This window comes from Drosophila sulfurigaster, chromosome 3, assembly GCF_023558435.1.
Source record: "Drosophila sulfurigaster albostrigata strain 15112-1811.04 chromosome 3, ASM2355843v2, whole genome shotgun sequence".
Classification (NCBI taxonomy): Eukaryota; Metazoa; Arthropoda; class Insecta; order Diptera; family Drosophilidae; genus Drosophila; species Drosophila sulfurigaster.
The window spans coordinates 34371481-34396131 of record NC_084883.1 but is presented as its reverse complement, the minus strand read 5'-3'; the positions used below and the strand labels follow the sequence as shown (position 1 = coordinate 34396131).

General features: G+C 36.4%; 6 protein-coding genes and 1 non-coding gene across 10 annotated transcripts in view; 4 read left to right on the top strand and 3 right to left on the bottom strand.

The window, feature by feature from the left end:
* LOC133846136 (DEP domain-containing protein DDB_G0279099) overlaps positions 1 to 13881 on the bottom strand; it is a 151906-nt gene extending 138025 nt beyond the window's left edge. Inside the window, exons 1-2 of one of the 2 annotated variants that reach the window (XM_062280907.1) lie at positions 13663 to 13881; positions 11773 to 12023 (exon numbers count right to left, since the gene is read on the bottom strand). The gene's annotated coding sequence lies outside the window, so the exon portion shown is untranslated. Of the gene's footprint in view, positions 1 to 11772; positions 12035 to 13662 lie in introns of those variants that run through there. The other variant, XM_062280905.1, reaches the window with a different exon arrangement.
* A 240-nt stretch (positions 13882 to 14121) lies between these two features.
* On the bottom strand, positions 14122 to 15575 carry LOC133846138 (zinc finger protein 891-like). Its single transcript, XM_062280911.1, has 2 exons — positions 14358 to 15575; positions 14122 to 14287 (listed from the first exon to the last, which is right to left on the bottom strand). The coding sequence occupies exon 1, from the start codon at positions 15371 to 15373 to the stop codon at positions 14450 to 14452; it is 924 nt and encodes a 307-aa protein (XP_062136895.1). The 5' UTR covers positions 15374 to 15575; the 3' UTR covers positions 14122 to 14287; positions 14358 to 14449.
* Positions 15576 to 15718: 143 nt separating this feature from the next.
* Positions 15719 to 16737, top strand: LOC133846139 (adenosine 5'-monophosphoramidase HINT3). Of its 2 annotated transcripts, XM_062280912.1 has the most exons (3): positions 15719 to 16167; positions 16317 to 16510; positions 16579 to 16737. In XM_062280912.1, the coding sequence occupies exons 1-3, from the start codon at positions 15981 to 15983 to the stop codon at positions 16618 to 16620; spliced, it is 423 nt and encodes a 140-aa protein (XP_062136896.1). In that variant the 5' UTR covers positions 15719 to 15980; the 3' UTR covers positions 16621 to 16737. The 2 variants fall into 2 exon arrangements, with proteins under 2 accessions (XP_062136896.1, XP_062136897.1); XM_062280913.1 differs by lacking the exon at positions 16579 to 16737 and having other exon boundaries at positions 16253 to 16369.
* Positions 16738 to 17025: 288 nt separating this feature from the next.
* LOC133840043 (ubiquitin carboxyl-terminal hydrolase nonstop) lies at positions 17026 to 20659 on the top strand. The gene is made up of 6 exons (XM_062271696.1): positions 17026 to 17042; positions 17236 to 18145; positions 18229 to 18630; positions 19223 to 19333; positions 19393 to 20243; positions 20407 to 20659. Exons 1-6 carry the CDS (start codon positions 17026 to 17028, stop codon positions 20447 to 20449), a joined length of 2334 nt encoding a protein of 777 aa, XP_062127680.1. The 3' UTR covers positions 20450 to 20659.
* Positions 20660 to 21166: 507 nt separating this feature from the next.
* Trnap-cgg (transfer RNA proline (anticodon CGG)) lies at positions 21167 to 21238 on the bottom strand. Its single transcript has one exon. It is a non-coding gene; the product is annotated as a tRNA-Pro (tRNA).
* A 532-nt stretch (positions 21239 to 21770) lies between these two features.
* Positions 21771 to 22375, top strand: LOC133842663 (uncharacterized protein CG13380-like). The gene is made up of 2 exons (XM_062275858.1): positions 21771 to 22051; positions 22114 to 22375. Exons 1-2 carry the CDS (start codon positions 21845 to 21847, stop codon positions 22189 to 22191), a joined length of 285 nt encoding a protein of 94 aa, XP_062131842.1. The 5' UTR covers positions 21771 to 21844; the 3' UTR covers positions 22192 to 22375.
* Positions 22376 to 22475: 100 nt separating this feature from the next.
* LOC133842664 (uncharacterized protein CG13380) lies at positions 22476 to 24214 on the top strand. Of its 2 annotated transcripts, none has more exons than XM_062275861.1 (3): positions 22476 to 22760; positions 23527 to 23741; positions 23928 to 24214. In XM_062275861.1, exons 2-3 carry the CDS (start codon positions 23550 to 23552, stop codon positions 24063 to 24065), a joined length of 330 nt encoding a protein of 109 aa, XP_062131845.1. In that variant the 5' UTR covers positions 22476 to 22760; positions 23527 to 23549; the 3' UTR covers positions 24066 to 24214. The 2 variants fall into 2 exon arrangements, with proteins under 2 accessions (XP_062131845.1, XP_062131844.1); XM_062275860.1 differs by lacking the exon at positions 22476 to 22760 and adding an exon at positions 23351 to 23463.
* Positions 24215 to 24651: the final 437 nt, after the last annotated feature.

The following is a 24651-nucleotide window of genomic DNA, read 5'->3' as shown; positions in this document are numbered from 1 at the left end:
TGGCACGTTTTGGGTTATTGTTTCAATTCATTAACAACCTAATGATGCTGTTAAACTGACAATCACTTTTATCAGTCAATATTTTAGCATAATTTGCCAGCCAAAAAACAAACACAGCATTCTTTTTGCACAACTGTTCCCAACGGCCCTAAAGCCATCACTTGACCCAAATGGCAAATGCATAAAACCAAGAGCCTGAACTCATTTATCAATTAATCTTTTTACAAAATTATGCTAACGACAAAACACCAAAAAGCCGCCTTTCGGCAAGAAGATCCCTCAGCTCAGTTGAACACAACTCAACGTTGACAGCTCGAAGTGGTTTCAGTTTTCAGTTCGATTTATATATCAAAAATTTATGTTAATTGTTTTCGCTGCTTTCTATTCTATAAAAAGCGATTTGTCGAAGCACTCATAAAAAAAATATGCTTCTCTCGCGCAAGATTTATAACTTTATTGCCAATTTGACTAAAAGGCGTTTGACCCACTTAGTTAACTTCATTTCGTAAAACTAAACAAATTACGACCTCAAAAATAGACAAAATTATTACGAAACGAAAGTCCAAGAAAGGTTACCCACGTGAAAAGATCATTGACAGCAGCAACATTGTTGCCACCAATATTATTTTAAAATTTCAAAAATACTTTATCAATGTTTAGAATGTTAAATGGAAAATAACATCGTTAGTATTAAGAAGTATTTCTTTATTTTATGTTAACAAACACTAAGTAAAGCTTTATCGAAAGATTGATTTAATTATTAAGGGCCATCGCATAGAAAAATGGCGACGAAAGAACACGAAGTTTTTGTTTATAATATATCTAATTTAAACAAACACAAATAATACACTTATTATTAAAATAAAAGAAAATAAAAGAAGGTTTTGTGTTATAGTGCTCTATAAAAAATTGTGTAGCTTCCAACAGCATCATCATCATAAAGTGTAATTGGAATTAACCACATCGGATTATTTCGTAATGGCAATCGGAGAGAAATATGTTAGTTGGCACATTGAAGGAATCGCAGAGGTAATTGACTTGACTCGACGTCTCGTTACGATCTCTCTTGTTATGAAATTCTAAGAAGTTCATATAAGCATTATAATTGGCATTTGCTCGTGCGTCGTTTAATTAAAAATCAAGCACAATAACCTTTGGCGATCAGTTTGATTAACACGCGCTTTCAATCATTAGCTGCAAGTACTTATTGTTATTAAGTATTTGTTGCTTTTAATAAATACCATAAATGGATCTGAGTAAATTACTTCTCGCATAGTTTTATAGTTGCTATTTAGGTAAATATATAAAAAAAGCCACTTTTAAATGTTATTTGTTTTCTTAAATTTATGTATATAAAGTTAACATGTTTGTATGCATTTATTTTTGTTAAATTATAAAGTTACATAAATCAAAAATGCAAAAATTAGTTTTGGTTTTAAAATTTTTTGTTTTTTTTTTTATTATATAATACTATGTTATTTCTTTATGAAGAACAATAATAATAATTTATACCTTAACATCCAATAAAGGGATAAATTACTATTTAGTTCTGTGGCTAATTCAATTTGAATTAAATTGTAAAATATTGCAACATCTTGTGATTGAAATTCATTCCTTTGCTTCTATATGATTTCAATTTAATTAATGTTTGTCTGCCTTAAGTTACAAAAATAAAGTAGACTCGTCATTGTTTTCAACATGCTGCGTACAATGTTTGCTTGATAAATCAATAACTCATTAGTCTACTTATGATTTGTACCTTTCTCTTTATACACACACTCTCATTTAGAGATATGTAACATAATAATCCCACAGTTCAAACTCTTTCATTAAAAGCACAACTACAGCTCTCCACGCGAAACGGAAGCGACTGAGGCAACGCCCCAACACAACATCAAGGAAAAGACCAAAAAATAAAATCTAACTTAAAATCGGAAACAATAAAAAACAAAACAAAGTTTTCTCAGCTGTGTCAGACAACTGAAAGTAAATTGACTTAAGACGCCCAACCAACAACAACAACAACAACACAAAATCGAAATGCTAACAAGCCGGCTTGGCCAGACTATCAAAATTCTGAAGATCGTTAAGAGAAAATAGAAAGTAAAAAGAACGCAGCAGCAGCATCAACATCAGTGCAGGCCTTGAAATTGGGTCAAACTAATGAAGACACAGATAAAAAGGCGCATAATCGAACAAAAGAAAATAAAGACCTCCCCAGACCAGAAATCACTCTTGGGAAATACAGCGTAAATTACGCTTGGATTTTTGAGTTAGAAGCTGACGATAATCTCTTGGCTTGTTGTGGCAACAGCGAGTTCTACAGCCAAACCCACAAATGACACAAGGTGCACAGAGTGCGAGGTTTTTTGGTTAAGATTGGTGTGGCCAGGTGAAAGAGATTTGTGTATTTGGGTTAGGAACGGGGCGAGAGAGCGTTGCGGCTTCTAAATAAATAATAAATTCAATAGATGATGACACACAACCGCAGACTGGGCCGATGAATGGCAAGATAGTCAGCCGTTGGGGTCATGTTGTTTTGCGAGAAAGAACGAACGAACGAACCAACGAAAGAAATAAAGAAAGTCTTAATTTATTATTTATATGCGTTCCGCTAGAATCAATGAAAGAAAGTTCTGCAGCATCCCAGCAAAGCAAACACACAAAGTCAAAAGCAAAAGCAAAGGCAAAAGCAAACGCAAAGAAAAGAAAACAAAAAGAAGAAGTTAAAGTGGAAGACGAATTACAAGAACTACAAACGTAAACGTGTTTTTTTTGTCGAGAGAGTCGTGGCTCCACTCTGGAGTCGTTTCTCTTTCAGAACGAAAGACTTAGGCAACGAACTTGAGCGCCATTGAGAAAGACTTAAGCAACAAACCTGTAACTTGAGTCTTCATTGAGTGAAGATTTCGCCTTTTTACCAACAAGGGGCAAACAGAGTCTGGTGTCTAGAAATCCGCGCCTGGCTATTTATGGCCGTCCACCTTGCTGCTGTAAGTGTGTATGTATGCACGTTGTGAATGTATGTGTGTGTGTGTGTTCCACTTGCAACCAAAACTGGGTCAACTGCAGCGAACGAAGATGCAGCTTAAGAACAAGTGGAAGATGCGATTGTGTCGAGTTGGACACATCATCGGAAGAGTAAATGTTGCATGCCACTTGCATGCTTCGGCTTTGTTGTCGCACAAATTTGTTAGCAATTATCGCATTTTTATCGCTGTTTGCAATTTACGATTTTGTGTTTTTTGATTGTCACTCGAGCAACGCTGGGCTCAGTGCTCATCAGGCGGAAAAAACTACAACTACACACAACAACAACAACAACAAGAAACTGCTGCAAAGCGGCAAGTCAAGCCAGCACTTGCAACTTTCTCAGGCTTCATTAAGTTTCACTTCAACTGGCATTTTCAGCAGTTATTTTGAGTATGGCACGATTTTGCTTATGACACGAAAATTGTTTATGGAGTTGTTTGCCATTTCTTAATGAGTTTTCTGCGCAACGTGCATTGAATTTAATTAAATGCGCGAGTGCCGATTTGTTAAATGCTCTTCATTTAAACACACACTTTTTTATAATGCGTGTCTCCGCAATTTCCATTCGTTTTTCGTTTTTGTTTTTTTTTCTTCTGTTTTATAACTGAGATTATAGATCTAGCTTTTGCAATGGCGAGTCAACTGGTTTTCTTTGACATCAACACAGTTCTCACACCTTCAAATCGCTTAAGACATCGCCGCACCGTCAAAGTCCAGTCTCTCTAACTACACATAAAATACCAGAGTCAAGTTCGTTGCTCAAGTCATTCATTTTAAAAGCAAAAAGATACAAAAAAAAAATCCAACGATAACATGACTCAATATAAATCATATAAAAATATCTTTGTCTATATATGTAGCTCTCTATGCAGACCGGGCCACCTTCAACTCCATTTGACATTTGAAAGTAAGCAAGCCAACGAGCTGAGTAACAACTGCGAATGACACTTGAAGATAAATATGCAAAACGTAGAAAACGTAGAAGACGCAAATTGAAAAAATACAAAACTACAAAAATAGAAAAAATGGGAAACGCTATAAAACTGAAACTAGTTTGCCAAATGAGAGAAATAAGTCATAATAATGAAAACAACAAAACATAAAGTAACTGAAAATCACTCTCATTTTTTCTGCCAGCTCTTCATTTGTTTATAGCCGGACTGCACACAGAAAGCAACTGTAAAACAGGTAGGAGTTTGCCCTAGATAGTGATTGACTGGCTAGATACCTAGTAGAGAGTTTATAAATAAAAGAAACTAATGAAGGCTGGAGGAGCTCTAGAGATAATCAATTGATTGTAGGGAAATATTCAAGATGCACGAATTACATCCAAGAATATAAAATTTAACAAATTTAATATGTTATTAATTTGAAATGATCACTTTAACACTTAGATTAATTTATTATTAGCAGAAAATAGTAGACACTTAGTAAGTAATTGCTGGAAAACACTCTTGAAATGATAAATGAAATATATAAAAATCAGAAGGAAAGAATTCTAGATGGCAACTTTAATATCATAAACTCATTATTTAATATCTAACACTAATTCTTAGTAATAACATCAAACGTTATTTGTATTAAAGAATATTTCAATATATAAATACGACATTCAAAAGTAAAAACTTCATGACGTTTTATAATTTACTTATTTGAACTAATTTTAGATTGCAATTATTTTATTACAAACTAAAGATTTAGTGGAATAGATTCATTCTTAGTAATTAGATATTAATGGTAATAAATTACTAAAATGAAATGAAAAGACGATCTTACGATAAAAATAGTGTCAGAAAATTCTAAACTGCATCAGGTTTTATATTTAATTTATTTGACAAAGAAATTGATTGCAATTTTAGTATCGCAAACTAAATATTTAACAGCGTACATTGATTGTAATTTACCGAATACTATTTTTAAGAAATCACTAATATATTGAAAAACTTTACTACTTTTAAATTCCCAATATGTTTATATATCAAACGCTCTCTCCATTATCATATGCTTTTCTCTATTTATTTTTAAACACTGGGTATTTAGCCAGAGCTGTAACTGTTTAAACGCTTTTGGCTTTGGACTGGACTACGAAGCGCATTGACATCAACAACGACGCTCCATTTACGGGGCAACGGCAGCTCGTGTTACTCGAGCAGGCAACGCAACGAGCAACGTGCAACGTTCAACGCCTTTTGTGGGTTCTATTTGGCCCGGTTTGTTTGTGCCTCGTTCATTTTGTCCGCTTGTCTTTTGTCTGCTGCTTGTTTGAGTTGCTGGTGGGCGCTTTATATGCGCCACACGCAATTGTGCGGTGAGGTAATTAATAAGCCACCAAACCAATTGAAATTGAGCGTCGCCTCTCGCAGTCGGGCATACCAAGTAACCAAGTAAGTAGCCAAGTAGCCCTCAGTATACGATTACTACTACGGCGAGTATAACATACTCGTATATGAGTACATAAACAATAACAAATACGAGCTCTGAGCTCTGAGCTACCGGTTACTGACCATACACAAGTCAAGTTTCGGTTGGGCCACTTTTAAGGCTTCTGCACAGATTTTACGCAAGTGCAACCAACAGCGAGCTGGTCAAAACAACCACGGAGCACTTTTTGAAATGATGTCAAAAACAAAATTGATCAGTTAAAGGAAGTGGCAGGATTTTATAAAGTAAACTTAAAAGGTTTATCAATGCAGCTGGCAGAATTACTTAAATAGTATTTTATATATTGTACAATTTACAAATCTATTTAAAAGCATCCTAGTAATGTATTATTACATTTCAAGCTGAAGGCCTTTGCAGCCAGTGCATTAAAAACAAGTTGGAGTTAATTTAAATATATGTAACTATTATAAATATATACATTTTTCGATTTAAGACAATCTTTACGTATTTATTAAATTTGAATGCTTATATAAATAAATAATTCATTACGTATTTGTTTCTTTTCTTTCATATAAATAAAATAAATAAATCATTAATTCATTCACTATAAATTTTCTGATTCTCTTACTTCTTATCAATGCCAATAAAGTTCATTTTAATATTTAAATTCACATTTTTCTATATTATATTACTATTTCCACAAATGTAGTATTCATTTAAATTTTTGTATTATTTAATTTGTTGTTGTATTTAATAAATAATATTTAATATTATAATTTTCTTATTTTATATGTTTTTTTTCTCAAAAATGTAAAATTCATGTTCAATTTTATTACTTGTAATAGACAATATAATTGTAAATAATATTTATTACTATAATTCACATGTTTTAAATATTTTCTTTTAAAAAATTTAGTATCAATTTTCAATTTTACTACATTTAATAGATAATATTCTTGAAATTCCTCTTTTAATATATTTTTTCTGCACTTTCCAATATTGTAATACTCGAATTCATGTTCAATTTAGTTATTTATAACTTATTTTTTTTAATTGATAATATTGAAATCTGGAATTTATTTCCTTAAATTAAAAATAATACAGAACAAAGTAGAAAAGTCATAATAGATAACATTGTAGTCATTTTCAATAATCTCATGCTATACTTAAATGTAATTTATTCTTTTTACGTTACATATTATTTGGTCGACATACAAATTGTCTTCTCAATTGGACACCTGAAACAACCGAACACTTCTCAGCTGAATTATTCTATGTTATGCACTTTAATATCTTAACTGAGCATGGAGGACATAATCTGAGCACAGTTAACATAAGTTGTGCATTCTGCTCGTCATTGTCCTCAATGGCAGTGAAACAGAAATAGAATTATCCAGCAATTGGACAAGCCAAATTAGTTGCAACCGAGCAACAATAGAGACAGGAGAGAGAGAGAGAGAGAGAGAGAGAGAGAGAGAGGAGACTCTATAGAGTTTGTCGATGATTGCCATAACTGTTGGCAAGCTTTAGCTTTAGCTTTAGCTTCGAACTGCTGCTCATTGTTGCTCCCATTCGCATTTCCCATACCGATTCCCATTATTGTTGTAGCTCATTGTGTGTGCTGTTTGCTGACCCACTCAAAGTGTTCATTCATGCCACATATATCCGAGTATAACTGGAGTAGAGATGGGTTGGGGGCAACTAATCGGTCGCCGCTCTCATTATCGGGCAATGCTGCGTTTTGCGTTTCCGCAGCTATTTAGGCTAACCGTAAACGTAATCCCTATTGACCTGTTGAAAGGGCAGCGGTATCTGAGTATCTAAGTATCTGATGGATACTTGAAATGCGACTTGATCTGCATCGATTTGCAAATGTCTTTCCTTTTTGTTTTGGTTTTTTTTTGGGCACTTTGCAATTGGCCTTTTCATTAGCTGCAATTTCAATTTGCACACATTTTGCTTTTGCCTGTTTTGCTGTCTTTTTTTTCCACTTCTCATTTGAGTTTTTGCTTTTTTGTGCTTGACTGAAACTTGTTTATGGTTTGTGCTCCTACAAGAATGTGGCCATAGCACAAAACTGGGTTAAAATAGTTAGACAACCGACCAACGGGCGGTCGCCTTTAAAGTGTGAGTGTGTATGGGTGTTTGTTGTTACTGTTGTTGTTGCCGGCTGCCGTCTGAAGTTGCAGTTGGCGTTTAAACTGATTGCACAGCCTGCTGCTGCTGCTGCTGCGGGTCTCTTAGCCATGAAGTACGACGAGAGCGAGTATGTTAAAAACGCAACTGTTTTGCGTTATTAACACCGATTTTGCATTTTTTTTTTCTCTCTATTTTTTTTTTTGGTTTGGTCGATTGCAACGAGTTTGCCACAGGCAGCCAAATCAATGGGAGCTCGCTTAAATATTTTTGCATACAGCGTCTGAGCCACACTCGGAATACTGATTACCAATATTCATTTCAAAATGCTGCTCAAAAGTGTGGATCTATTTGCAAATAGCAAACACTTGCAAAAGCGCCATGATTTGGCTTTTTTGAACTGCGAATCTAGAGCAAACTGCAGCTAAAGTTGTTTGAAATAATATTTACTTTGTTGTTTGTTGTTTGGAATTTGAATTTTACATAATAAACTTAAGTAAATATATTTTTTACAGTGAACATTTTAATTATATTTAAAATAAATACGGTAATGAAGTTTTATATTAAAAAACATTAAATGCAATTGAGAAATTTCTCTAAATTCACAAAATTATTTGAATTTACTGCCAATTTAATCCACTTATGATATAATTAAATGTAATATGAATTTAACTGACCATAAATAAGGGATCAATTAAAAATCATTTTATGAACACGTGAGCTTGAAAAATAATAAATTCATCAACTTTTCCTTGCACTGCATAATAACATTTACTTCTTTTACACTTACAAAATTTATTTAAAATTCCATTTTGAGACTTCATTAAGTAGAACAAAAATTAAGCTTATAATTGTTTAAAATTACAAAAAAAAGGAGAACAAACATTTTAATTGTATAAACACAGAATAAAACAAACCTAAATGTATTTAACAAATAATTCATGACAAATTCATCAACTTTTCTACGCGGAGCAATAGAATATTAAATTCATTATTTAACACTTACAAAATATATTTAAGGATTGACAAAAACTCAATAACATTTACTTCATTAAATAGTAGATCAATAGAATTTGCTTTAGTGATAAATAAGATAACAAATATTTATATTATTATATTATTATAAATAAAATTTATCTACTTTTCCATACACTGCAATACAAATAAATTTCTTGATTATTTGCTTTGAAAAAGTAATCTAAATAAAGCGAAAAATTGACTCAATTGGATATAATAAAGAAATAATGAACTATAAATTAGACACGCCTAAAAAAAAACTAAATTCAATAAGCTAACAATGCATTATGAAAATGAATTTATTAAATTTATGTTTCTAAAACGAAATTTAATTTTACTGAAAACTCAGTTAAATTTACAATTCTATTCAACAAAATATCAATTAAATTCATTTCAGTTTAAAAACCTTTAAATAAAAGATCAATTAAATAATCGCTTTTCTTATGTTTTATTTTAAAGCAAACAACGATCTTCCATTTGTGTGCGCGTGCATTGTGATAATGATCTCTATATGTTATTATTATATTACATATATAAGCTATTATTTCATGTGTGAAAAATGCGTCTAAACAAATAAACAAAGCTTAATTAGTTATACAATCTGCTAAGGCAATTACTCACGGCGACTTAGTATAGAATGTGTTGAGGCCAAAGACGAAAGAGATGTGACACATTTAGTGCTAACCAAACATCATCAATCTGAAACTCTGAAACTCTGGTGGCAAGTTCAGTGACCTCCACAAACTTATTTACTACTTCTGCGGCTACTGTCCAGCTTTTCTATTGTGTACCTTTCGGTTCCGCTGCTGATAATGATGATGATGATGATGATGGTCTGGCGACTCGTAGTACACTTGTTGTTCAGTAGTTTGGTTTCTTTTAACACACACTCGAACACACACACACACACACCCCGTTTTGGCTATTAACTTGTACACGGTGTCATCCGCATTTTCTCCAAGTCATGATCCGAGTACAACTCGTACTAACCTGACTGCAATGCCAGATATGCTAGATGGATAGATACTTACTACTATATGCGATATCTTTTACCTGCCTTCTGTGTTCGCTTACAATTACGTATTATATTAATTTTATGACTTTCTTGCGTTCTTCACTGCTATTTACACATGCTGCTTAACTGTATGTAATGTCTTCTTTGCGCCACACACTCACTTACTCTAACCTTCAGGGTACTTTAACTCTCTCATCGAACACGCAATTGCAAGCGAGAGAGAGAGTATCTCAATCTTCAGGGGCTTTTCCCCTTCTGCTTCTTTTGTGCTTTCTGCTTCATTTTCACACATAAAAAACGCATAAAGAAATGTTTCATTGTCATTAAAAAGTCAAATTTATGATAGTTATACCAGAACGACGAGTTTGGCTCGCTTTTGGGCGCTCTAGGTGAAATCTTCTAACGGCTTCTCTCGCTCTACACCTTCAGAAGAAGAACCTTACGAACCTTCCAAATGGTTTCCATGTGCGTTGGGCCTTGAGGCCCAAAATAAAAAAAAGAAGAAGCAGATAAACAAGCGTTGATTGTTGTGCTCTAATGGAGTTAATAATTAATAAACCATTTTGATAATGGTATCGTTAATAATACGTTGAAATAAACGCGCCTCTGTGATCGATGTTTTTTTCTGCTTCTCATTTAGCGATGACACAATTATCGATAACTAATTATAGCTCTCGAGTGATGAGCAAAAGTTTGAAATGAAAATAAAAATAGTTGAATTCTTATTCTCACTCTTATTCTCAACACTTGAAACACATTTCCTTGGAATTTACTCAACCTGTTTGAGAGGCCATCCCAATTATCTTGATTTGCTTAAATTCACAATTATAGCGCGAGCTCCAATTAATTGCCCGCCAAAAAAACACACAGTAAATGAAGCAATTACAAAATGCCAAAGTGACGACTGGGGCGTTTCAAGCAAGAAGCGTTGAGCCGCAATTAGCCAAGTTTAGGCCGAAGCTGTCGCTCAGTTAGCCAGGCAGGTAGGTTGAGCTCGAGCCGGGCTTTGAGTATATAAACAAATATCAAAAATACAAACAGCAACCTTGACATTGAGCGCTGACAAGTTGCGTCAAAGATGTGCAGCCGTGTGGAAAGTAAATCAAAAAGGAATGCACAGATGATCTACTGCAAAATACGCTGTACATCATATAAGAAAATCTTAATTCTAGCTAAATAAAACTTTGATCTGACTGATCGACTAAATATCAGCGTACTGAAGAAACTGTAAGAGCTAGGAAGCTAAAATTTTCAGCCAGGATAATTACAATAGTTAGCGAAAATCACATTAAAATGAGAAAAAAAACATACATAAATGCTTGAGCGGACTTACTGAACGAACTTACAACGTAGAAGCCAACCGATAAGAGCTAGGAGGCTGCAATTTTTACCCAATATAGATCACAATTCGATAGAAAACTATGTAAACGAGTGCAAAATCCATTGTACTCTAAATTTTTGTTCTGACTTACTGAAACACTAGACGAAGAAACAACGCGTCAGCCAAATGGTAAGAGCTAGGAGGCTACAATGTTTACCTGTTTCGAAAACAATAAAAAGTTCAACAACTTTACCAAAATACAAAAGACACAATTCTAAATAAAATCTAAATTATAAATAAAAGAAGTTACTACAAAGTTAAATAAATGTTCAGCAAACCAAAAGCATTATTTCAATATACCCTTCAGCTTGTAATTACAGGGTATGCCCGCAACCCACATACCAACCGGTTGAGTATAACAATCCACAGATTGTAGCAAATATTTGATTAGAGTCAGCAAAACGTGTCTTCCACGGGAAACCAAAAAACAACAACGACAGTGAAAATGACCAAAAAAGTGCATACAAAATTTATGCAAAACATGAAAAGCGATAAATAAAAACGTTAATAACGTTCGAGACGCTAGGAACAGTTAATGACAACAATGCCAAAAACGCTCGATATGTGACTGTGACTCATTCATTATGCGAGCATTATTTGTTGGCAGCGGAACAAGTTTATTTCTGGTTCTGATTCTGATTCTGTTTCTGGCCACCGACAAAGATGAGCTCACATCTCAGATAGTTCAGCGATGCCGTTAATAGACACAACAGGTCAGAAAAGATCTCATCTTCGATCTTTAACTTGAATTTGCGTTTACTTATAAATTATTTTGTACATACATATTTTTTTTTCTTTTTGTATTTACCTTTTATTTTGTTGTTTTCCTTCTATTTCGTTGGCTACTGCCTGCTGATGATGTTGCTTTTGAGCTGCTTCTCCTCGCTTCTCGCTTCTGATCGTGATTTTTCACCACTTTCACATTCACAATGAAAACAAAATGATCACCATAAAATTGATGCTTTTGATTATTGAAACTTTTTTCTTTACTTTTTTCTCTTTTTTGTTATTGTTGTGTGATTAATTCAATTTTTGTTTTTTTTTTTCGCTTGTTTCACGCTTTAATAGAACAATAATTAATTTTGGTATAGATTAGAAGTTGCTTTTCATTCGATTGTCAATTGATTTCACTTCTTCAATGATTTTGATATTTTCATAGCTGGAAAATTCAATGTTTCCCACTTTTTTTTTTACACATTTTTTACACACAGCGCTCAAGTTGAAGTCATAAGTCAAGACTTTCAATTAAGCGGCTTAAACACGTTGGTAAATGTAATTGTGAAATGATGCTCACTTATGCATGTATCTTGATATTTGTATCTATGTATCTGTTGCGCTTGTATCCATATCCATGTGTGCAGTAAAAGTGTAAAAATTACACTAGACAAGAAACGACTTGCGCTTTCACAAAAAAAAGAAGCACACACTCTGCTAGATGATCACTGCTGGCTCTGATCATGATTTGCCATATGATTTTTTTTTGTTCGCTGTGCGCATCTGCGAGATACATTTGTATCTTTTAAGCACAGCACCCTTTTAGCATTAGTTTTTCAGATCTGAGAGATCTGCGAGAGCAGAGTCAGAGTTCCGGGTTGAATGACAATGTCACATTATTGGAACTCGCGATTTTTTATCCAATGCGATCGATTTAAAATAAATTAAAATACACGCACAGTTGCCCAAATACAATTGGAAAATTGCTCGCTCTCTCTGCCAGTGTGTGAGTGTATGTATGTGAAAGTACGCAGCGCACAAAACAAATCAAAGTGGAAAAACGCAGCCAGCCCATTTCGAAAAATGGAAAATTGTCAACGCACATTGAACTTGACGACAAAAGAAAGAAATGCGCGGCGCAGTGAAGAGCGAGACAGAGAGAGAGGGAAGTGAGAAAGAGAGAGATGGGGCCAACTACAGTTAAGCGACGCAAAGATGCAAAACACACAGCGACTTTCGGCCAGCGGAATGCGAAATGCACTTGCTGCGCCAACTTTTTGCTGCTGCTGCTCTGAGCGCAGACAAAAAGTGAAGGGGCCTCCTCAGCATCCAAGATCTCTTGTCTTCTATGTGTGTGTGTGTGTGTCTGTGGCTAATGTTGGCGAACCCAAAAAAAAAACAGCAAAATAAAACTACTTGTCTATGCAGAGAGACGGCTAGCCGGCGCATAACGGTACTCTGAGTGGGCATGACGAGGAGCTAATGACTCGGCGCCCCAATCGACAGACAGATGGACAGACAGACAGCACGCAGGAAGTTGGCAATTTTGGTTAGAGTGAGTTTGAAAAATAAATTAAATGTTGATTGGGCTGCTTAACAATTTCAATGAAGAATTCAATTTATGTCTCATTCAATTACTTCAGCAAATAAATTATAGAATTTCATGCAAAACGTTGACAAATTAATTTATCGATAATTAACACCGCTCCTGTAATCGAAACACTTTTTTTGCAAAGTTGCTTCTGCAAACTGAAGTTTGTCTATTTCAGTTTATAATCATTTATCTTATCACCACTTTAAGATTTTAAACCGTTCTTGTTATCTTCTTTTCTTACAAAAGTTAAATAGACTTCTTTAAATTGCCTATTGCCTATGCTATTCGATGATCGAAAATCTTTCACTGCACACATAAATATATCGACACGCCTCCACTTTGGAATAGAATCCGTTACCGTTACTTTGTAATGGTTAACACTTTTCTTACAATTGACTGTGCTGCGTTCTCACTGATATTTAATTTGTTAATTAGCCGCTAAGTACGCGCGAAATGAACTTTTCAAATGCATCTGCACACATAAAGTACATGTGTGTGTGTATTTTAAATGTGTGTTGCAAGTACATGAAGACGGCGGCAAACGGGTAAAATAAGAACGCGCGCGCGTGGCGAACGCGCTACGTACCAAACTGAGACTGTGAACGGTCACACGGCTAGGCAGACGGCCAAGCAGCCAGCCAAGTAGCAAAGGCAAAATGCAAAGACACAAAAGCACAGAGGCAAAAGCACAAAGCAAAACCAGACTCAATGCGAAAGCAGCCAGCTGCTTAAGCGGCTTATAAAAAGTCAAAAGCGCAGAGAGACAGCGAGAGAGTGCTGCAAATTGAGAGAGCGCCAGAGCTCAGCTGTTGTTGCGAGACTTAAAAGAGTAAAATACAGGGTGTCCAGTGGATTGATAAATACTATATATATACATGAATATAGTAGATTATTACAATTATTATTGTTAGTTGATCATTTATAAAATGAGAGCTTAAACTAATTGCCTTTTAAAGGTATTTTATGCCAGTTTCAATTGGAATTTTATTCTCAGCTGAGACAGTTGCTCTTCTCCCTGCAATTAGATTAATAAATTAACATTATATTTTATGCTGTACAATGAAAAATAAATGTATCTATCTTACCCATATTGGCTGCCGAGCTGTTCTCACACAACTTTAGCAATTTAAGAATTTTGGTCACCTTGGCTAACTGTTCCCACTAGACAAACTGTTCCCTATGTGATGTGGGTGCTCATGTGACGCTTCAAATTATAGTTGACTGCAAACACTTGTGGACAGTGGGGACACTTGAAGGATCCCTCATCGGTGTGAATGCGCATATGACGTTTTAGGCTGCCCGGCTGAGCATAGGACGATTGGCACTGATTGCACTTGTAGGGATAATCGCCAGTGTGTGTGCAAATGTGAATCCTTTGACTGTTGGCATTGTTAAATGTCTTGGGACAATACAAGCACTTGTAACTGCACTCGCTAAGATGTGTGCGCAGATGACGACGCAGGCTCCAACTGTCCTTGAATGCTTTTTCGCAATGGGAACACTTGTAAGGACGTTCGCCTGTGTGTGTGCGAAGATGGCGCTGCAACCACCAATTACCATTGAAACTCTTCTCACAGTGGGGACACTGAAACACTGCTCCCCCTGCTGCTCCCGTACTATTGCTGCTCTGCTTGCGATCATGAAAGCTCTGATGCAACATCAGTTGACGCCTTGTCTCAAATACTTTGCCACATGTGGGGCAAATATGTGAATCTCGTGCAGCTTCAGCCTTAATATGCGAGACCAGCTCATCATTAGCTGCCGTATAGTTTTCGGCAATATTCAGTTGTAGTTGCGACATTTTGTCCTGCCAACTGTCCTCGAGCTTAACCGTTTGACTGCTCCCACTGAGCTGGTGCCAAAAGTGTTGGTGACTCTGTTCGCACTTGCGCTTGAAGCGAAATGCATTTTGTGCAGCCAAAACGCAGGCGAGACACATTTGCTGCGGCAATGGATCGTTGCGTTTCACCTCGCAGGCGGCCAATTCACTAAGCATCTCGGCGAGACTGGGTTCATCCTTTTGCTGCTGGTAGCGTTCGTCGAAAATGTACACCATGGCGATGGCACTCTCACGACAAGCGCGGCAAACTTGTTCCACCATTATTCCTTGTTTTCCCTTTTTTTTGTATTTATTTCTGTTTACAATAGAGCTGGCAAACTGACACTATCGATGCAGCATTTGTCAAGCATTTCCATTAGTTTCACATCACCATTATTTGTATGAGATTCATTTTTATATTGTTAAGTGTGTGACGGATTTTTTGTAGTCACAAAATTTGCATTGCGTTTAAAAATATAAATTTTTAAACAATGCAATAACAAATACAAATAATCGAACACAATATCGATAGACAATGAGCAGGCGCTGCTTTTTATCGCAAGGCACGACTTGTACAAAAATTAACAATGACGGCTGCCGTCGATATGCCTATGTATCGATAGTTCAACAAATGTCGAACACTAGCTCATTTAATTATTTTATTTTTTACTAATCTTACATCACTTATTTTTAAATGAGAAACACAAAAATTAATTTGATTAATTTTAAATAATAAAAATAAGATTATATCGATATACAGTGAGCAAAATAGTCACGACTTCATCAGATATTGCAACAAGCCATCGATAGAACTATCTGACGATAGTGTGCACCGAATGTTGTTCGTCAGCTGATTGAATATTATTGTTTTCAAAATTTCTTGTTTACAATGTCGCAAGCAAATTGCATATTCTGTGATATTTCAAGTGGCAAAAGCGAAACGACGCTGGAACTTGATACCGACGAATTTGTCATATTCAAGGACATAAAGCCGGCATCCAAATACCATTATCTGATTGTGACGAAACACCACTACGAGAGTCTAAAGGTTCTCGACAAATCGCACGAAAAACTGGGTACGTAAAATTCATAGATAAAGACTGGCAATTAAATTAGATTTCTCATTGATTACACAATCCATACCATATATTTCAACCATAGCTTAATGAAGAAACTGAGCCTAAAACATTATTTTAATATATGCATGTATAAACATTTCCTGCAGTAACGCGCATGGAGGACACGCTTAAGGATTTCTTTAAATCGAAGGGAATAAGCACAACAGACGCACTTTTCGGCTTCCATATGCCACCATTCATCTCCGTGAAGCATCTTCACTTGCATGGAATTGCGCCACGCTCTGAGATGGGATTCTTCGCACGTTTGGTGTTCAAACCCTCCGCACCTTGGTTTAAATGTGTATGTAAACGTTAAATATAGTTAACAATATTTTACTATTACTATATTCTAAACAATTCTTTCTCTAGGCCAAGGAAGCACAGGCTTATTTAAATGCCAAATCGGTTTAACTCCATGTGACAATAAAACTAGCCAAAAGCGGACTTGCATGACAAAATACACTTAACATAAATTAGATAAATTCCAATTTTAGCAAAAAACATTAGTAATTAATACGTGTCAATAAAAAAACGCCTCAAATTAGTTTTATTTACCGAACAGCTGTGGTTTGATTTCAAATATACTAAAAACAGTTAAATATAATTACACATACATTAAGTGTGGCCACACCTTCAAAAATCTAATTTGCGAAATATACCATAAAAATATTAATACTACCATAAATTCAATTTTTTGTAAATTGTCATTAAATATCCCCAACAAAATGCATTTTTTTTTAATAATTTACAATGCATTTTCAGTTTGTCATATGCAAAGAAAATAGTAAAATAAAATAAATGTTTCGTTTATTTGAAATGGACATATCGGTTATGTTCATGGTTAACGCATATCGATAGCATACAAAGCATTCATGCATATCGATATAATATCAACAATCCCGGAGTTGATTTCAGCTGTGTGTGCACGGCTGCTCTTCTGCTCTCGCTCGCTCTGCTCACACAGTTCGTATGTTTGTGTCTCCGCTTGCATGCGAATGTGTGCGTGTGTGTGCGCTGCCTATAACTGTGTGTGTGTGTGTGCGTGTGCGTGTGCAAAATCAGAGACTTTGAAGAAAAAAAAACAGAAACAGAAAACTCATCAAACGGCCCGCAAACAAACAACAACAAAAGTTCCTATTTTTTTACACAATACGTGCTCGTGTTCATTAGAAAAGTGGCCAAAATTCGGCGAAAACAGCGCAAGTGTGATAAAACCAACGTGCCACAGCCGTCTGCAAAACGAACGAAAACAAAAGAGAACAGTGTTGATAGTACAACAAGCATTTTAAGCAGTGGCAGTGCAGCCAGCAGCACCAGCAGCGGCGCCGGCAGCAGCAGCAACACTAACATCAACCACAACAACAACAACAGGGGCGGCGGCGTCGACGTCGGCTTCGGTAGCGGTGGTAACAACAACAACAAGCGTGCATACACGTCGTTGGGCCGGGGAGCGGCCGACGTTGTACCCCGCGTACCAGCAGCGGCAGCGACCACCACAACAACAACACGAAGAGCAGCAGCCGCAGCAGCAGCGGCGGCAGCAGCAGCAAAAGAAGAAGAAGCGACAGCTGCCGGCCGGTGTGCGGTCGACGTCGACGTCAACGAAACTGTTGCTAGTAGTGGTGGGAGGGGCGGTGGGGCTAACGAAAACAGCAGCACACAGGTAACAAAGGGCTCGCTGCTGAATGCAACAACGCATTTATCGCTCGCCGTTTGTTTGCGCACTGTGCAAAAGCTTGCGCTTAAGCTTGACGCTGACGGCAACGGCGAAGTCGACGCGAGCAGCGCTGCTGGCTGCGCTGTGAAGGTGAACGTGATGTCGGAAACAGGGTGCCGGCATTATCAGAGCTACGTCAAAGACAACAGCTACGACACATTTCGCGTCATCGATGCCTACTTCGCTGCCTGCGTCAACAAGGATGCGCGTGAGAAAAAGGTACTAACCCTTCTCTCCCTCTCACACACACACATACACAGATAGTTTATATTTAACCCGCTTTTGCTCACCACCTTTCTTAGGCCATTCACTGCAACTGCTTCGAATGCGGCAGCTATGGCATACAAATGTACGCCTGCCTGCAGTGCATCTATTTTGGCTGCCGCGGCGCACACATCACCAGCCATCTGCGCGCCAAGAAACACAATGTAGCGCTGGAGCTGTCCCATGGCACCCTGTATTGTTATGCCTGTCGCGATTACATTTACGATGCGCGCAGTCGCGATTATGCGCTGATTAATCGCAAACTGGAGGCCAAGGATCTGCAGAAGAGTCTGGGGTGGCAACCCTGGATACCGACTGCCAAGGAGACAAATCTCTTGCTAGCGAATGCGCGACGTCGTCTGGTGCGACCGAATCAAACGATCGGGTTGCGTGGTCTGCTCAACTTGGGCTCCACTTGCTTCATGAACTGCATAGTGCAGGTAAGAGTGAGACAGCGAGAGTGCAAGAGAACTTTTGAGCGCAGTGTTTAGTGTTGTGTTATGTTAATCGTTCGATGAGTTAATCGCTTAACTAACAAAACGATTAGCGCATCGATTATCATATCGAAGCATTTGCGATTACGATTCTAAAGATTATATCAAGCCCCATTTTCGAAATAACGTAAAGGCAAATATGCAAAGAAGAAAAGAAAAAGAAAGAAAGAACTTTCTCTGAAATTTGTGATTTATAAAAAATGTAGTTAACATTATCAGTTATATGGTTTTCTTTGAACACAATGATTAACGTTAAGTGATATCAGGAAACTCTCGTCGAATGACTTGACTATATTTAAACCCGGGGTTAAAAACTTATTTTTTAAATAGTGCACAATAAAGACACTTCATATACATTTTTTTTTGTACCATAAAATTTATTATAGATCTGTATCCATATTAAAAACCCAAATTCAAAAACAGACTAAAAAGACTAAATTCAATACTTAAAATTCGACGGTTTTCGTAGCTCATTTCAAAGACTGATTTATTATTAAAAAGAAATGATAATATAAGATAATATTATAATCTTTGACAGGCACTCGTGCATACGCCACTGCTAAGCGATTATTTTATGTCGGATCGCCATGACTGCGGCAGCAAATCCTCACACAAGTGTCTGGTGTGCGAAGTGTCGCGTCTCTTCCAGGTAAACCTCATTCTGAATACACATTTGGAATATGATCACTATATTATTGCTGTAAACAGGAGTTCTATGCTGGCTCACGATCGCCGCTGTCGCTGCACCGATTGTTGCATTTAATATGGAATCATGCCAAACATTTGGCTGGCTACGAGCAGCAAGATGCCCATGAGTTCTTCATTGCCACACTGGATCTGCTGCATCGACACTGTGTGAAGGCCAAGTCGGAGCACGAGAGCAAATGCAACAGTGGCTCAAGTGCATCGGCGACTGGTGGCGGTGGCAACTCGACGAGTTCGGGTTCCGGAAGCAATGCGAATGCAACGGCAACGCATTGTTACGGCCAATGCAATTGCATTATCGATCAAATCTTTACGGGCATGCTGCAGAGCGATGTGGTGTGCCAGGCCTGCAATGGCGTTTCAACGACATTCGATCCCTTCTGGGACATTTCACTGGATCTCGGCGAGACAACGTCGCATGGCGGTGTGACACCGAAAACCCTCATCGATTGCCTCGAACGTTATACGCGTGCCGAGCATTTGGGTTCGGCGGAGAAGATCAAATGCTCCACCTGCAAATCGTATCAGGAGTCCACCAAACAGTTCAGTCTTCGCACCCTGCCCAGCGTTGTCTCCTTCCATCTGAAGCGTTTCGAGCATTCGGCCCTGATTGATCGCAAGATCTCGTCGTTCATTCAATTCCCCGTCGAACTGGATATGACGCCATTCATGTCCGAGAAGAAGAATGCCTACGGCGACTTTCGTTTCTCGCTGTATGCGGTGGTCAATCATTTGGGCACCATTGATACGGGACACTATACGGCGTATGTGCGACATCAGAAGGATACGTGGGTGAAGTGTGATGATCATATAATCACAATGGCATCGCTCAAACAGGTGCTCGACAGCGAGGGGTGAGTTTGTTGTTGGTTGGCGCCGGCAAGAGAGCGCCAAAGTGCGAGAGAGAGTTTGGCAAAGAGAGTGCACGCAAGGCACGCTCTCTTTTATTGCGCATACACATGACCTGTATGTATGTATGTGTTTGTAATGTTCGTGTTTTGTCTGTTCTCATTGCAGTTATTTATTATTCTATCATAAGAACGTGCTGGAATATGAGTGAATTGGGCAGCTAAGACGCAAGCGGAGATGAAATGGCATTCACAGAGACTGTAATTCCCCCACTCTCTCTCTCTCACACACACACACAAACACATACACTCGCGCATGTAGCATACACACACACACGCATAGAAACATAGAAATACAATTACAAATACAAATATGATTACAATTACAATTACAAATACATTTACAAATACAAAATACGAATTACAAATACAAAAGCAGACGAGAACGCGGCAGCGCTTACAAGAGAAATCTTTAAACTTAATTTGTGAAATGCAACCACTCTACATACATAAATATAATGTTCTTAAGTAATTTCCAGCACAACTACTGCTACAAACTAAATGAATACTAAACTACAACAAATTACAAATTTGCTTATGTATGTAAAACAAAAACGAAAACTCAGAACTCACACAAAAAAAAATCAACACAAAATTATGCATAGCAACCAAAATGCGAAGCAACGACAAAAAAAAAACAAAAACAATTTTTGCTCTTTTCTCGCATACAAAAAAAAACAACATAATCCAAATGGAAAACTTACTGATAAAAAGCCGTCGCCGACGTCAAGAGCAACAATTTGTTTCTTGGTTTTTTTTTTTAATATGGTGGCAATTAATTCTTTTCACAACTTGCACTAAATTAATATGACTCAGCAATTAACAAAAGGTAAAAAAAAGAAAAATAAAAAATTTGGTTAGAACAACTTGGGCTCGTCCGGGAATTGAACCCGGGACCTCTCGCACCCGAAGCGAGAATCATACCCCTAGACCAACGAGCCGGTTGAAGGTGGTTCGCCCTATTGTGTATTTCACTTTGCTGTGCCAGCATTCTTTGAAATGATTTGGGCATGTGTGAGTCAAGCGCACGCAACACGTGTTGGAAAGAGATGGCAATAGTACATTTCACAATATTGTCTCTGCTAAATTGATATGGTGTAATAAAGCAAGGACACGAACCGCATTGCGAAAATGGTGCAAATTTAAAATCTGTAAATGTGCGAAGGTGAGTTTTAATACTGCTTGCGGATCTTGCGCTTAGCTGCTTATAAAAAATATTTTTTGTTGTATATTGAATACTGCATTTATCTTATTATTTATTTATTTTTTATTTTTATTAAACAAACAAAGATGAGGATGGTTTGAATTAAAACTTTTTATTTCAATGATCTACTGCCTTGTAAAACAATGTGGTGCTGCTTTTTGGTATTAAAATACTAAAAATGCTAAAATTCTTTAATATTTTCATATTTCTATAAAAATGATCGAAAATATCGTTTCCGTAAGTAACTGTAATATCGATGTGTCGATCAATCGATAACATTAAAAAGATATCTGATAGTCGCTTCAAAAGAAGCTTTAAATTGTTCGTCGTTAATAAAAATAAAATGGAAATTCAACAGGACAAGTTGAAATCTAAGTACTGCTGGGCAGGAAAGACTGTAACAGCAATTAGGCCTATTAAAAGCGGTCAGGAAAATTCTGCTACTGGCGGCGATTGCATCTGCGCTCGCAAACGGGGATTGATAAGCTGCGTTTGTTGCCAGAAGTCTTTTATGGGTCGTATCGCAAGTCGCTGCCCACAGCATCCTGAAGTAAGTATTATAATCTTAGATTTTTGCCAATTTAACTAATAATTCCTATTGGATGGAATAAGGTTGCATATCTAATGGACTCCCGTAATTGCGCTTTCTGTGGAGCAGCCGCAAAATATCTGCAAATTGATGAAGTATAGTAAAATTTCTTGCGTTGCAATGTTGTTGACGATAAATTTGAGACTTGCAGCTAATACTGATTACTTATGATGCATAAACAAAGAAATGCAGAAATAAATAAATAAGTACGAAATGTGTTTTTGATATACACATACACAAATAAATACATGTATACAAGTATCGAAATTTGTATAATCGAAATTAGTTGTTCTTTTTGTTTGCGTGTTTGGTGTTTGCTTTGTTTTACTCTTTCGGCCATCTCTAGGAAAACACCGTTACTTGAACATTTTGGGGTATTTGTTTTAATCAGTGTGACAAGTGAAGAAGACAAAATATATATTTTTGGCATACTCGCAAATAACTTAACCGCTTTGTTGTAAAAACAATATCTGCAGATAATAATTTGTTTTTGTGTAACTGCTACGTTCATATTTAATTTTCTTAGTTTATTTTTGTGCTTATTCTTATTGCTTCAATAAGGTTGGCAACAGAAGCAGATCGTCTGATTTGATTGGCAATTTTTGCTGAAAATTGTTTGGAGTTCCTGCAATTTGTCACCTGATGCGTAAATAAACATTTTCAATACAAGGTAAGCGATATTTATTATTATTATTGTAGCTGTGTGGAACTTTATTTATTTACGTATTGAGTGTGTGTATCCAGGAACAATGATATCAAATTGCGAAGATTTCTATAAATTTACATACATACATATGTATGTATGTACATACATACGTTCATGGATGTTTGCAAAAATGTATGTGCATTCATACATACATACATACATACATATGTATGTATATACGTGAACATACAAATGGGCATATGCGACTGACGAATTCACTACTACCATTCGGTATAGTAATTTCGGGGCACCAGCTTTAAATTTCTATATATGAATTGAACTGTAATTAATTGCATTGCATAATGAAAATTACAAATAATTATGTTACATTTTTTTTAAATTTAAAACTACATAGTTTAATAAATTTTGAACTTATTAAATTTATTAGACTTTGCTGAAATCGTCTGTTTCATCTCATATACGATTTGAGAAATTTTTTAAGATCAAACATAGCAACACGTTCATAATCAAGTAATTTCCTTATGTCACTTTATTTATTTATATATTTCAATGTTCTTTACTTACTTGGCTACGATTAATCTGTAAACAGAAAATCAACAGAAAAAATATTTTCGAGTTAACATTCTAATCTGTCAGTTTAAACAAAAACTATTTTTCTTTGTTAAAAAAAGTGAAGAAGCAAAAGGTTTCAAGTTTTAAGAAATGGGTAATTTTGAGTTATATATTAAACAAAATTGTGGCTTTTAACTGTGTATTTATATATTTCCAGCATCATCAAATCTTCCTAATAATATGGAGGTCGATGAGAATAACAACGACGAGAATGCTGTAAATTATAATAAACTTGTATACGTTCTGCCTTTGGACTACAAATACGAGGTGCATAAATGCATCTGTGATCGACCCCAAAAGGTTTTCGAATGTGGAAATTGTCATCATTATTTTCGTGGCAGGATTCGACTGCAATGCAAAGTGCATCCCCAGGTATGAAATTTAAAAACTTGCATTTCTTTTCTTGAGCTTTAATAAGAATAGAAGTAAGATATTTGATAAGCATTTCATCCACATTTTGCGCTTTAGTATAATATTGCCATTATCATTTATTTGAATTTGTAATTCTTTGTTAAAACCAAATGTGAAATATACTAAACTTTTATTTTTCATTTGCAGGATGTATTCTTAATGGATTTTCAGACGTGTCCTTACTGCTTTGCAGCCGCTGTGTATGCAAAGGAATCTGTGTTGACTTGGTCTCAAATCCGTGAAATGGAAGAAGCCAAGTTGCCAAATGACAGCGACGATTTCTAACCCGAATTCGAGTTTAATTAGTTTTTTATGTGGTACATTTTGCAAATGTATATTCGTTGTCATAAATGTTAAACTAATAATAGTTCTACCTTGAACGCTATGATAGTAAAGACTTCGTAAAGCTTCGGCTTTAATTGTGGCTGTCTTAAGTGATGTATACTGCTAGTTGGGGCTTAAGGCATTTATATAGTACATATATAGCATAACAAGCTGTCAGTCAGTCTCCGGAATCTGTGCACCGTTCAAACGTGACATTTATGAAGTGCTCAATGTCGTCGCCAGCTTGCAAAGAAGTTCCACATAAGCAGGAGCAGCAGCAGCCGCTTGCCATATGCCCCATATGTGGCAGCAAAAGCAGCTCAAGCTGTCTGCTTGCAACAGGCAGCGGCAGCCACGACTCGTTGCTAAGTAAGTGAGGTGAAGTGTTGTTGTTGCAGAATCCATTTAACTATCTTTCGCTTCTGTTTCTCCTTGCAGTGTGTAAACCGAAAAGGTGCAGCATCAACTTGTGGCACTCAGCTGGCATTCAATCATGGGCACTGCGAATATCGCGGGAATGTTCTTGAAGATGAGTTAAACGAACGAA